General features: G+C 56.6%; 1 protein-coding gene across 2 annotated transcripts in view; it reads right to left on the bottom strand.

Moving 5' to 3' along the window:
• The window catches only part of Alpl (alkaline phosphatase, biomineralization associated), a 62,113-nt gene that overhangs the window by 1,339 nt on the left and 47,231 nt on the right, over positions 1-13,543 (bottom strand). For both annotated transcript variants that reach the window (XM_075945735.1, XM_075945736.1), the window contains exons 4-11: positions 11,618-11,733; positions 10,548-10,722; positions 9,781-9,956; positions 6,807-6,950; positions 5,033-5,102; positions 3,745-3,879; positions 632-823; positions 152-271 (exon numbers count right to left, since the gene is read on the bottom strand). In XM_075945735.1, coding sequence (XP_075801850.1) covers positions 152-271; positions 632-823; positions 3,745-3,879; positions 5,033-5,102; positions 6,807-6,950; positions 9,781-9,956; positions 10,548-10,722; positions 11,618-11,733 — 1,128 coding nt within the window. The remainder of the gene's footprint in view (positions 1-151; positions 272-631; positions 824-3,744; positions 3,880-5,032; positions 5,103-6,806; positions 6,951-9,780; positions 9,957-10,547; positions 10,723-11,617; positions 11,734-13,543) is intronic.

Below are 13,543 nucleotides of genomic sequence, written 5' to 3' on the forward strand. Positions count from 1 at the left end.
GAGAAAGGTGGAATCCTGTGTCCAAGTTGCTAAAGCACAGGAGAGAACCCGAACTGAAGTTCTGACTCAAATCTGGGCTTCTCCAGGACCACATCAGCCAATGCTGGAGGGACACCCTCTCCCCGCCCAGCCCGGGCTGTGGCGGTCTCACCATAATCCACCATGGAGACGTTTTCTCGTTCACCATCCACCACTTTGTAGCCAGGCCCGTTGCCATACAAGATGGCTGTGAAGGGCTTCTTGTCCGTGTCACTCACCATGGGAGCCAGGCCTGTGCAGGGAAGGGAGTCATAGGTCACCACAGAGAACTGGAAGTCTGGTTGGCAGCCCCCTAGCCAAGCTCCTCAGGGTCTGTGGCTTGGTATTCCTGAGATCCTTCAGGAGCCCAAATGACCTCCATGAAGCCACCTTCCAAATGTCAATGCCTTTCATCCCGTCAATATCCCCCCCCCCATGCATCTATCCTTTCTCTCTCCCGTTCTCTATGCCGCCACAGCCGACTCGCCCGTCCGCCACGTTCAGCTCTCTTGAATTCTCCCTCCCGTGACCACTATCTCATTGTTCTTCCTCAGTTCGCATGGGGTCCCAGTCACCTTGCCGGCTTTCCTACCCCAGGAAGCGGCCCACTCACCGAAGATAGAGTTGCCTCGGGGGGTGTATCCACCGAAAGTGAAAACATGGGAATGATCAGCCGTCACCACGGTCAAAGTGTCTTTCTGGGAAGTCATAGCACCTGCCTTTCCGATGGCCTGGTCCATCTCCACGGCCTCATGCAAGGCCTGCTTAGCTTTGCCCTCATGGTGCCCATGGTCAATTCTGCCTCCTGGGGACATCAAGACAAAGGCTTCCCGTGAAGTGACAGGGGAGGGAGCCTTGCCTCCACAGGCCCCAGGACACTGTCATTAGATTGACAGTTCCTTGATAGGGAATGACAGTGACCTTCCCCAGGGACTCCCCAGGTCCACCTCAGGTGTCTCACATGGTCAAGTGGCTTTCAGAGGGCGGGCATGGTCAAGTGGCTTTCAGAGGGCGGGCAAGGTGAACGTGGGCAGAGCAGAGTCACCCAGCGAAGGGAGAAATGCGGGTCAGAGCTTGGCTCTTTCCCCCATCCCTCTGCTCCCTGCTCAGCATCCTCAACTGTTTAACGGGTGGCTGAAGGCTTCAGGGAAGCGAAAGGAAGGGAAGGGGAACACGCTTAAGTCCCTACTGTGTGCTGGGTATGATAGAGGCATCTTGTTTGATTTCACAGCAATCCCCGGCAGGGATGGTGACTCAGCCATGTATATATAGATAGCTTAGGCCATCTGAGGAAGCATGGGGGTGTGGCATTCCCATAGGGGGTACTGGATAGGAGCTCAGGTCTGATTCATTCCGAAGCCTGTAGTTTTGCTTCCTCCATGAACACATCCCTATAAGCAGAAAGCATGAGGACTTCTGGATCTTCACAGCAGCACAAGCCCCCCAAGTGCCTAGGCAGTGTCACGGTGGCCTTTCCAGAAAGGCCAATGACAGGTTGAATCCCAACGCTAGCCCCTTGGAGTATATATGCAGGCCTTAGCAAATGCTTTTTTTTTTTTAAATCTGCCTGCAGGATGCCACCTAGTGGTCACTCACAGTTCTGAGGGTCCTCAGCTGGGACTCCAGGAGGAGCTCCCTCCCTGCTAACTTTACCCTCACTGCTGGCCGGGCTGGTTGGCAGGGCAGGAAGGCTGGCCTTCCCTTTGTTGTGGTTCTGGGAGCAGCTGGCCTGGCCTTGCTCACAAAGAGGACCACTCCCGGGGACCCGTGTTCACCACCACTGGTTCCTGGCGCTTCCTCAGATCGGAGGCCTGCTTGGGGCCAGACCGCGGCACTGGTGGGAACCCCAGGGCTTGGCAAAAAGGTAGCCAACTGGGCTGGTGGCCACTGGCCTCTGGAGGGTGGAGGAGCCTGAGCGGGTATGTGTATACTGGGCACGTGTGTGCAGACACGCCAGTGTGTCTGCATGGGGTGAGTACACGCGTATCTCAGCAGGGCCATGCAAGGGACCATAGAGGGCAAGGGCTGTTGAAATTCTGGAAGACTGTGGAAACTTTGTTACTTCCCATTGTTGCTTTGGCTACTATGTAATTACAGTGAGAGCAATGGAAACACTGAGGTCTAACTCTCATTGCCTGCTCCCCCAGGGTTTGTGAACTGGTTAGTTATGGGTGTGTGCACGGGGCCACATGGATGTGTGTGTAGAGACTGGAGATCGAGGCTACGTGTCTTCTCAATCACTTTCCCTTTTATTTATTTTTAAAGAATTTTATTCATTTATTTATTCATTTATTTATTTTTGAGACAGGGTCTCACTGTGTAGCCCTGGTTGTCCTGGAACTTGCTGAGTAAGCCAGGCTGGCCTTGAACTCACTCTGTAGACCAGGCTGGCCTTGAACTCAGGGATCTGCCCGTTTCTGCCTTCCAAGTGCTGGAATTAAAGGTTTAAAGGTGTGGACTACCACACCCAGCTTTTATTTTTTTTAAAAAAATATTTGTTTATTATGTATACAGTATTCTGTCTGTATGTATGTCTGCAGGCCAGAAGAGGGCACCAGACCTCATTCCAGATGGGTGTGAGCCACCATGTGGTTGCTGGGAATTGAACTCAGGACCTTTGGAAGAGCAGGCAATGCTCTTAACCACTGAGCCATCTCTCCAGCCGCCCCCCCCCCAGCTTTTATTTTTAACCTTAATCTCTCTCTCTTTCTCTCTCTCTCTCTCTCTCTCTCTCTCACACACACACACACACACACACACACACGCTTGGTTATGCACATGTGTGCAGTGTCCATAGAGACCAGAAGACATCATCAGGTCCTCAAGAACTGGAGTTACAGGGAGTTAGCTGTGAGCAGCCTGGTGTTGGTGGTAGGAACCAAATTTGCTGGGAGAGCAGCAAGCACTCTTAACTGCTGAACCATCTCCCCAGCCTTAAGATGTACTTTTATTCTTCTCTCTTTCTCTGTGTAGGAAGTGCCTGTGAAGGCCAGAAGAGGGTGTCGAATCCCTTAGAGCTGGCAATACAAGTGGTTGTGAGCAGCCTAATGTGGGCGCTGGGAGCTGCTCTTAATTGCTGAGTCATATCTCCAGCCCCTCCGCCTCCATTTTTTGAGACAGGATCTTTCCGTGAACCTGAAGGTGAACCTGGCTGGCCCTACTGGTCACCACCCCTTCAGGACTGCGTTTCCCGGCACTCATCACCAGGCCTGACTTTCTCGCCTGTTCTGGGATCTGAACTCAGGTCCTCACGCTTGCGCGGCAGGCTCTTCACTGACTGGATCATCTACCCCAAATCCTTGCTTTACATTTCTGAACACAACGGAGCTGAGTCTCCGCTCTAGAACAGGGGACAAGTTTTGGCCTCATTTTACAGACATGGTTAGCAAAGGCCCCGCAGCCATGGTAGCATGAGGGCAAGAACCCAAGCATCATCTCCCTGACCCCTGACAGCCACAGAGCAGGTGGAACTGGTTTTGCAGAGGGGGTGCTTAGCGGCTGGATGGCCCTCAGAGAACTGCCTCCTCTGCCAGGAAGCTCTCTCAGATTGGGCTGACAGAGAGGCAGTTCCCCATCCTCTGACCTTCCAGTCTTCCCTGGGAGCATCCTCTCCTACGAGGGAGTTCTCTCTTCACCCCCAGATTGGCAGTTCTCTTTGAAAGCTGTACCATCCCTCTGCCTAACCCGAGTAATGTTTCTGGAAGGTTCTTCTCCATCAGGCCCTACCTTCCACCAGCAGGAAGAAGCCTTTGGGATTCTTCATCAGGATGTTGAGGGCCACCTCCACCATCTCAGAGAGCGAAGGGTCAGTCAGGTTGTTTCTGTTCAACTCATACTGCATGTCCCCGGGTTCAAAGAGACCTGTGGGTGTAGGCAAGAGTGTGGGTGCCAAGAGTCTTGAGTCTGCAGGGAGGACCCCAAGAAACCTGGGGTGTCACAGAGGATACAAAATCCCTATGCTCAGCTTGGGGCAAATGTAGGAGGGAGGGATCTTACTGGAAGGCTCTGTGGATCCAGAAGGGGACTCAGTTTTCATTATCCTCAGCCCGCCGCGCCGGGGGCACAGGGCCTACAGCCCACCTCGCCGGGGGCACAGGGCCTACAGCCCACCTCGCTGGGGGCACAGGGCCTACAGTCCACCTCGCCGGGGGCACAGGGCCTACAGCCCACCTCGCCGGGGGCACAGGGCCTACAGCCCACCTCGCTGGGGGCACAGGGCCTACAGCCCACCTCGCCGGGGGCACAGGGCCTACAGCCCACCTCACCAGGGGCACACCCACCTCACCAGGGGCACAGGTGGGTGTGTCTATGGCCCACCTCACCAAGGAGGAGACAGAGGCTCTGAGGGGCCCAGCAACTTGCTGTTTTCAGCAGGTGAAAGGGCAGACCTGCGACTCAAACCCAAGAAGACATGGCACCCCGTCTCTCCGGCCATGGACTCTGGCCGGGGCTTGGCCTGTGCATTTTTATAGATGAGGTTGGAGGGCACATAGGCCTGTGCGGTAAAGCGGCAGACACTTCGGGGTCATTGTGTCTTCTGCTCACTGTCCCCGGTTTACTCCCATATGAGAGCCATCCCTCACCCTGTCACCGTGCGCCAGCTGAGCCCAGTGCACCCTCTATGCCGCTCCATCTCGAGCATCTTGGAAGCAAGAGCTGACCTTCAAGACGGTGTGAGCCACCAGCCTCCTGCAGCTCAGACCCTGTGTCTCTCCTGCTGGCAAGCTGGCCTCTGTGCCAATCAGCCTCTGGAGTGCCCACACCCTTTGCTGGTCCCTACTCTCTAGGGAACAGTGGTCACCCTGAGGACTGGCAGAGGCTGGCTCTGCCCTGGCTGTCCCATGCATGCTCCCTTCTCTGATCTTGGGTTCTTATGCCAACTGGGGCTCATCTCTTCCAACAGCTTAACTCTACAAACAAAAACCTCCTTTCCTCCCTGCATCCTGGAAAGGCCCTGCAACAGGGGGCTGCCTCTTTCAGCCCTAGTCATGAGGTCCCTGCCTTCTCTACTTACCTAAGAGGTAGTCCACCATGGAGGGGTTGAGGGCCAGCAGCTCAGTGCGGTTCCAGACATAGTGGGAGTGCTGGGGGTGGGAAGAGCTGTGTCAGTGCAGGCTGGGCAATCTGGGGACAGCCCCAACTGGCTTCGGAGTCAGGGTATTCAGTTCCCCTTCATCATTTAACATCCTGCCTTGGGAACCCAGAATCTCAGTACTCAAAAACTGACAGATACATGGGCATTATCGTGTACAACCCAGGTAGACAAGGATCCTGGGGGCTAGACCAGGCAGGGCTTCCTGGTGGAGGTGACAGTTTCTGGGGGTCCTGAAGCAAAGTAGAGACCGATCCATCTGGGACCAGGGAGCTGTTTGTCCCATAAGGGTGTCAATGGGCAAAGGTGAGATGTGTAGGTCACAGGGACCTTGGATGCCTACAGAAGGGAATAAGTGGTATTTGGGGGGCCCCTGGAGAGCCAGGAAGGAGTGAAGTTCACTGGCTGTGCCTTGGGAATCCCATCCCTCCCCCACAGCACAGGAACACAGGGAGACTCTGCCTGGATTATCCAGGGCCCAGGACTGTGAGGAATTTGCTGTCTTCAAGATAGCCCTCTTGCCTTCTCTGGGCAGCTGCCTTAGGAGCAGTTTTATTGTTTTGTTTTGTTTTCCCAATATTCTAGGTTGCTCTCTGGGAGTGGCAGAAAGGACGTAAGAAGGGACTCGGGTCCCCAGTGTCCTGCCGTGTCAGGCAATCCTCACAGCAGCCTCAAGACTGTCCCCCATTTTACAGACTGAGACACACAAACATCAGGGGCACTGAGAACGACTTCTAGGCCTTTCTATTGACACCCAGAATCTGGGATCCAACAGGGACTTATCGGGCACAGCTCATGGCCATAGTATGAGCCCTTCCCCATGCTAGGAGTCCAGATAGAGTCCTGGGACAATTAGAAGGACTTGCTGGCCCTGATTATGGACACTGAGGCAAAGAGGCCGGTGTTTCTTTGGTTTGCCTGTCCAAGCTGGCCCAAGAGGGGAAAGAGAACAGTCAGTCGCTCCCACACCCTGTACCCATGCATGGGGCTGTCCCCAGCCTTGTCCCAACCATACTCTTAGCTCAACCTCATCCCACCAAGCCTCCCCAGGGACTGCCTTGGAACCCTGAGAAACCCAACCCCAGAGTGACATCAAAGCGGCTGCCAGGCTGCTCCCCACTGTCTTCAGCTCTGACCACAGTCATTTCCAGACCCAGCTGCCCGGCTGGCCCACTGTTGCAGATTTAAAGGGCCAGAGGCCTCTAGGAGGAATCAGAGCCTGACCTGACCTTTCTGCAGCCTCCGTCCCAGCCCACCCATGCCCTGGCCCCGGGGATGCATTCTGAGGGCTTTACACCTCCCTCTTCAGCCAGGAATTCTCCTCAGCTGTGTCTCTGTCATCTGCCCCGCACTGCCTCCCCGTGCCCTCTCAATTGTCCAGGGCTTCTGTGGTAACCCCTCTACATGCCTGATGATCCTAACTTCCTGCCAGCCAGACACAAGACACTCCCTCTGTTCTGGTGCCTCTGTAGGTGCCCCCTCTGCCTGGGGTCCATCCAGGTGACTCCCTAACCCTGTCACTACCCCCACTTGGTGCCCACCCTGCAGGGGGCACGAGTGTCGGTCATAGGTCTGTAAGGGGTAGAACGAACAAAGGTAGAAGAAGGACCCTCACTGGAAGAGAACATTTGAGGCACAGGTGGGGGTCCCATGGCCCAAGGTCCCATAGCTGACCCCACCTGCGGCCGTCAGCTACCTTGTGTCTGGGTTTGAAGCTCTTCCAAATGCTGATGAGGTCCAGGCCGTCCAGCCTTGTGCCCCTGGCCTTTTCATCCAGTTCATACTCAACATCGGTTCTGTTCTTCGGGTACATGTACTTCCGGCCGCCCCCCATGATCACCTGAAGGACACATGAGTTATCACACCCAGGGTTCTAAATTGTTCAGAAGCCCCTGGCGTCCCAGCCTGGAAAGCAGCCATCAGAGTCTGGGTGGAGGTGTGGACGCTCGCCCAGCCAGTTAAGTCCTGGGCCCGTGTTCTTTCAGCTCCTACTTGTTCAGATTGGAGAAATGAAATCACTGATCTAGCAGAACTGTGGTTTGGGGCTTCTGGGTGGAATATTAGTGTTCCTAAATGCCTACTCCACCAGGCTAACACCCCCTGTGGAGGAAAACCCATTTACTGTGTGCCAGGCCCTGAGCCACTGAAATAGAGTAACTCATTCAATCTCCTACCCAAGCTGCAAGGGAAGCGGTCAGCATTTTCTCAATACAGACATGAGCACAGAGATGTGATCTTGCCCCTCAGCCACACAGTGGTGCATGACGCAGATAAGATTCAAACCCAGAACCCAGTGTTTCTCTACCAGAAGCCCCTGGTGGCTCTGCTGTATGCACAGAGCCAAGGAAGGGGCCTTCAGGAGTCTCTTCTCTCACAGTGAGTGGCTTCGGCCAGGGAGGTCTCAGGGCAGCCCAGCTGGGAACCAGCCCACTGCCTGGGCAAACACGGGCCAGCCTCACGTCTGTGTAGTCACCGCCAGGCTAATTTTATCCACTGTGGCTGGGATGCGCGGGCAGACGGACGCGGGGTTGTTTGTTTTCCTAGGGAATCCATGTTTGAAGTCCTAACTATTTTTAAAGTAGAGGCCAAGAACATAACAGCCACAGCCCATGGTGACCGCCATACCGTGTCCTCCTGTCACCGTGGGCAACAGCCCAAGTTGCTGCCCCTGGCTGACATCTGAGATCCACTGTCCCCAGATGGGGCAAAGTTCTCCCTCTACCTTCAATTCTATTTCCCAGGGTTCTATGGGGTAAGGAGAGGGTTGGGCATCTGAGCAGGCAGTAGATGTGGGGAAGGCACCCCTAGGGCAGCCATGGGCACCCAGAAAGGCCAAGGACACTGAAGTAAAAAACCAACTCTACTGTTTGTTAACCAAGGGCCTGTTTTTTTTTGACCTTGCAGGGCCTCAGTTTCCCAGTCTATAAAATGGGAATGGCCGTTCAGAGAAGATCCCACCATGGAAGATCCGCTCCCAAGGAGGCCAGGTCTTCCCCTCACCGTGTGGTGAGGAGCCTGGACAGTGCAGACTGGGATGGGGAGGAAAGGACTCCAGGTCTCTGGCGCCTTCTGTTCCCACAGAACCTGACCCCTTGGCATTTTAGGAGTGGAACGAAATCCCCCAATCTTCCTGCCCGGAGCACGAGGTTCCCAGCCCAGTGGAGACTTCACACGGCCTCATTAAGCTTCCCAAATAACAGGCTCACTCTTCGCCTTTGGGGTTTGGGTTTGTGTCTCTCTCTCTCTCTCTTTAAAGCTCGAGATATTTATTTTCAGAGTGGACACCAGGATTTTCATTTCATGGACGGTCAGGAGGGCTTTTGGGGTAGTGGTGGTGACAGAGGGGCAAATGGGGGGGACTGGAAGAGGAGAGTAAAGGCAGAGGGGGGTCTTAAGGGTTCCCCTTCTGACTCCTTGGCTCATGCCCTCATGGCTCTAAGAGACCCCAGCTCCTCTCACTTGCCTGCGAAGCATCTCTTTCTAAAGTGCCTCGCCCTGCCTCAGCAACTCCTGCCCGAGCTGGCTAGAGTTACTGTAATTACCCCTGGGACCAGTGTGCTCACATATGACCTCATTCTGGCCTCCCGCAGCGCAGCCTGGGAGCCAGCAGGTGGGAAATGGGAGGGCAAAGGAGGGGGAGTGTGGCCTGGCAGGTGGAGATAAAGCCAGGTGGGTGGCTACGTCCCATGTGGCTCTTTCCTAAGGGAAGGCAACAGGACCACTGGCCCTGAAGGCAGTGGAAAGAGAGCTGGGGGCATGAGAGACTGAGGAGGGCTGGGAGAGAGGGCACCTGAATCTCGGGGCTTTCCCTGAGCCTCACTGAGCCCGTATGTCAGGCTCAATGGGTCTAAGTCATTGTCAGCCCTCACAGGAGAAAAAGAACAACCCAGAAACTCTCCCCAAGAGCTGAGGCCTGCGTGTAAGAACCTGTTTGGGTGTTAAAATGTGTACATCAAGGACAGGTGGCTTACATGTAAGGGCTGCCACTTGAGCCCTCACGGGGCAGGCTCTGCACCAAACTCAATTGGAATTTTCTTACTTAGTTCTTGCAGTGAGCTGCCAGAGCAAGTCCAGATGGCAGAAGGGTTGCACGAGGGGACGTTCAGGGGTTAAGTAACGGCACAAGGTCATACAAACTAGCCAAAAGCGGAGTGAGACTGGGAAAGGCGTGGCGTGCTCTGGATGTTTCCTGGGCATGTCAGCTCTGTGTGCAGGCAGGTGCTACTCTGTGCAGTGTGACTATGTAGGGCAGACCATCCCCTAAGACCACATTGTATGTCGGTGCATACTGTGGGGAGTGTCATTGTGTATTGTGTGTATGGGGGGGTGTTAGTGCATATTGTGTGTGTGTATGCGCACGCGCGTGCTTGATGTCAGGGCATGTCGGAGAGGTATCAGTGCATACTGGGGATAGGGTGCAGCATCAGACTCCAATTCATGGAATAATCCTTGGGCACTTGGTTCTCGGGGTGTGGCAGCCACATGAGGGTTCACCTCACAGCCCCACCGCAGAGAAATCTTACAGTGGCTGCCTGCTCCAACCACAAATCCCCTAATGGTCTGAGAGCTCTCCCAGGCGTATGGAGAACCCAGGCCTTTCCCAGGTCAGCCTCCTCCAGCACCCCACTGTCCCCCGCCCTGTCATAGCCATGCCTGGCACTCGCACTCACATCGATGTCCCGGATGTTGTGCATCAGCTGATAGGCGATGTCCTTGCAGCCCTGGCTCAGAGCCTCCGGTGGCATCTCGTTATCCGAGTACCAGTCCCGATCAGCCGAGTGCGCATAGGCTGCACTGGGGGTGGCGTGGTTTACCCGCGTGGTGGTCACGATGCCCACAGACTTCCCTGAGGTGTGGGACAGGAGAGGTGAGCACACCTTGCAGATGAAGGATGCCCTTCAGATTGTTACCTCCCCCTCCTGCTGTAGACTGCCTCCCATCAGTTCCTCTGGCTGCCTGGGCATCAGTTTCCCTAATTTGCCTGAAGGCAGATGCAGCTGAACACCCTTCCCTGTACCTGAGGCAGGCTGAGGTCCTCTCCTCCATGCGTGACTTGTGAAGCCCATGCCTATAGGAAGCCCTAGGCAGCCCCAAAGGGACCTCAGATGGAGAGAGAAGGGTTCTGTCACCCTGCCTTCCAAGTCCCTGGGGCAGAAGGAAGGCGCAGTCACCCTGAACTGCTGCGGGCTGGCCCTAGCTTGGGGCTCTGACCTCCACTCAAAATTGGGGGGTTCCATTGCTATGCCCACTCTGTAGCGAATTACACAGACCCAGGCCTTCCATGCAGGCTCCTCAGCTCAGGAGGGGCTTCCCTGGCTCCTCTGCACAGGGAAACAAGAGGCTCTGGAGAACCTGCCTCCACCCTCGCATGCATGGACGGGGAGGCTAAGACCCAGACACAGGCTAAGACACAGAACCTCTGCCTGTGATGGCTCACCGGCATCCTTGGCCCAGCGCAGGATGGAGGTGACCTCGTTCCCCTGAGTGGTGTTGCACCGAGTACGCTCAGTGGCCGCGCTCACTCCCACAGTGCCCTCATTGGCCTTCACACCACACAGGTAGGCAGTGGCGGTGCCCGCGCTGTCGGGGACCTGAGCGTTGGTGTTGTATGTCTGCAGGTGGGAGGGAGAGTCAGGGGATGGGCACCCAGCATGGCCACCCCGTCCCCATTTCCATCAGGGGAACAGGTGTGAGGGCCGCTCATTGAGGTCCCCCAGAACCAGAAAGTCACCTGACTGAGCTGCCTGCTTCCCATGCCTTGGCAGAACTCAGGGTCTCCCTCCAAGCCTGGGTCTGTGGAACCAGCACAGGGCAGGGAGCAGGTGGGTCAGAATGTCCCACCTGAGGGGAGGGGACAGTGGGTCTGAGAGACCAGCCTGGCTTCTCTGCTGCCCCTGCAAATGGTCACCACTGTGTCCAGACTTCCCAGGGAGATCCTATAGACCTACCTTCCTGGCTCCCATGAGCTTGAGAGCTCCCTGAAGGTCCAGAAACTACAGTTCCCCCTCTTTCCCTAGAAGAAGCTGAGGCCTGACTCTGGGTGGCTAGGGGGTGCTTGTTATATACCCCTTCAACCTCTTTCTCCCAAGAACCACAGCTGCCCACAGCATGCAGGGTACCGAATGGTTCACGCGGATAATCTAACTTGGGAGGTGTGAACTAGGCTGACTCTGCTTACAGAAAATAGTCACAATCAATCATGGGTATAGGGGTCAGGACAGTGGCAACTGTCAGTGGAGGAAGGGACAAGGACAAGACACAGCTCAGGGAACAGCAGGTGTTAGTTACTCAGACACGAGCAGCTTGGGACAGATTCAAACTGGACCACACTCACTTTTACCTGAGTGTGTTACACACCAACAATAGGTTCTGGATCAATGAGCTAAAAGCCTCCAAAAACCTTGGGAATGGCTGCTTTTGTCCGGGTGTCACGATGGGACCACAGGACCCAGGAGGTCTGAAAGCTTTGCAGCCCACCGTATGGAGGGTGGAACTGGGATAGCTCACCTTGGAGAGAGCCACAAAGGGGAACTTGTCCATCTCCAGCCGTGTTTCCTCCCCAGAGTTATGGTGTAGCTGGCCCTTAAGGATGCGGGCAGCTGTCACTGTGGAGACGCCCATCCCTGTGTGGGGACAGAGAGCTCAGACTCTCAGGCCTTCCACACAACCTTCCAAGGCACCCAGAGCTCTCTAGTTCAGTGACAAGACAGCCAAGGAGAGTGGGCAGCAGACAGAAGGGCAAGGCTCTGTAAATGTCAGACTGTCCCCTTCTCCTAAATCTATGCCCCAGAACCCTCCGCCAAATGGCCCTGTCACTTCCTAGCAGGAGTCATTTTTTTCGAGCCAAACATCGCCTCAGGCTCCAATGACCTAGCCTCAATGCCCTCAATTTGACTGCTCCCAGCCCCTCAATACCCAGGGTCACTCTCCCCAACTCCACTAACCCGGAGTCACTGTCCCCAGCCCCACCACACCCAGGGCCACTGTCCCCAGCCCCACTACTTCCGGGGTCACTGCCCCCAGCCCCTCCATTCCTAGGGTCACTGTCCCGAGCCCCACTAATCCCAGAGTCACTGCCCCCAGCCCATCCATTCTCAGCCTCACTACCCCCAGCCCCTCCATTCCTAGGGTCACTGCCCCCAAAGACACCATTCCCAGGGTCACTGCCACCAGCCCCACCATTCCCAGGGTCACTGCCCCCAGCCCCTCCATTCCCAGGGTCACTGCCCCCAGGCCCTCCATTCCTAGGCGCACAGCCCCGAGCCCCTCCATTCCTAGGCTCACTGCCCCCAGCCCCACCATTCCCAGGGTCACTGCCCCCAGCCCCACCATTACCAGGGTCACGGCCCCCAGCCCCTCCATTCCCAGCCTCACTGCCCCCAGGCTCTCCATTCATAGGCTCACTACCACCAGCCCCACTAATCCCAGAGTCACTGCCCCCAGCCCCACCCTTCATAGGCTCACTGCCCCCAGCCCCTCCATTCCCAGCCTCACTGCCCCCAGCCCCACCATTCCCAGGGTCACTGTCCCCAGGCTCACCATTCCCAGGGTTACTGCCCTCAGCCCCACCATTCCCAGCCTCACTGCCCCTAGCCCCACCATTCCCAGCATCCCTGTCCCCAGCCCCACCATTCCCAGGGTCACTGCCCCTAGCCCTTCCATTCCCAGCATCCCTGTCCCCAGCCCCACCATTCCCAGCCTCACTGCCCCTAGCCCCACCATTCCCAGCATCCCTGTCCCCAGCCCCACCATTCCCAGGGTCACTGCCCCCAGCCCCTCCATTCCTAGGGTCACTGCCCCCAGCCCCACCATTCCCAGCATCCCTGTCCCCAGCCCCACCATTCCCAGGGTCACTACCCCCAGCCCCTCCATTTCCAGGGTCACTGCCCCCAGCCCCACCATTCCCAGGGTCACTGCCCCCAGCCCCACCATTCCCAGGGTCACTGTCCCCAGCCCCACCATTCCCAGCCTCACTGCCCCCAGCTCCACCATTCCCAGGGTCACTGCCCCCAGTCCCACCATTCCCAGGGTCACTGCCCCCAGCCCCACCATTCCCAGGGTCACTGCCCCCAGCCCCTCCATTCCTAGGGTCACTGTCCCCAGCCTCACTAATCCCAGAGTCACTGCCCCCAGTCCCTCCATTCCCAGGGTCACTGCCCCCAGCCCCACCATTCCCAGGGTCACTGCCCCCAGCCCCTCCATTCCCAGCCTCAATGCCCCCAGCCCCACCATTCCCAGGGTCACTGCTCACAGCCCAACCATTCCCAGGGTCACTGCCCCCAGCCCCTCCATTCCCAGCCTCACTGCCCCCAGCCCCACCATTTCCCGCATCCCTGTCCCCAGCCCCACCATTGCCAGGGTCACTTCCCCCAGCCCCACCATTTCCAGCATCCCTGTCCTTAGCCCCTCCATTCCTAGGGTCACTGCCCCCAG

The sequence above is a fragment of the Microtus pennsylvanicus genome, chromosome 13 (assembly GCF_037038515.1).
Source record: "Microtus pennsylvanicus isolate mMicPen1 chromosome 13, mMicPen1.hap1, whole genome shotgun sequence".
In the NCBI taxonomy this organism is placed as follows: Eukaryota; Metazoa; Chordata; class Mammalia; order Rodentia; family Cricetidae; genus Microtus; species Microtus pennsylvanicus.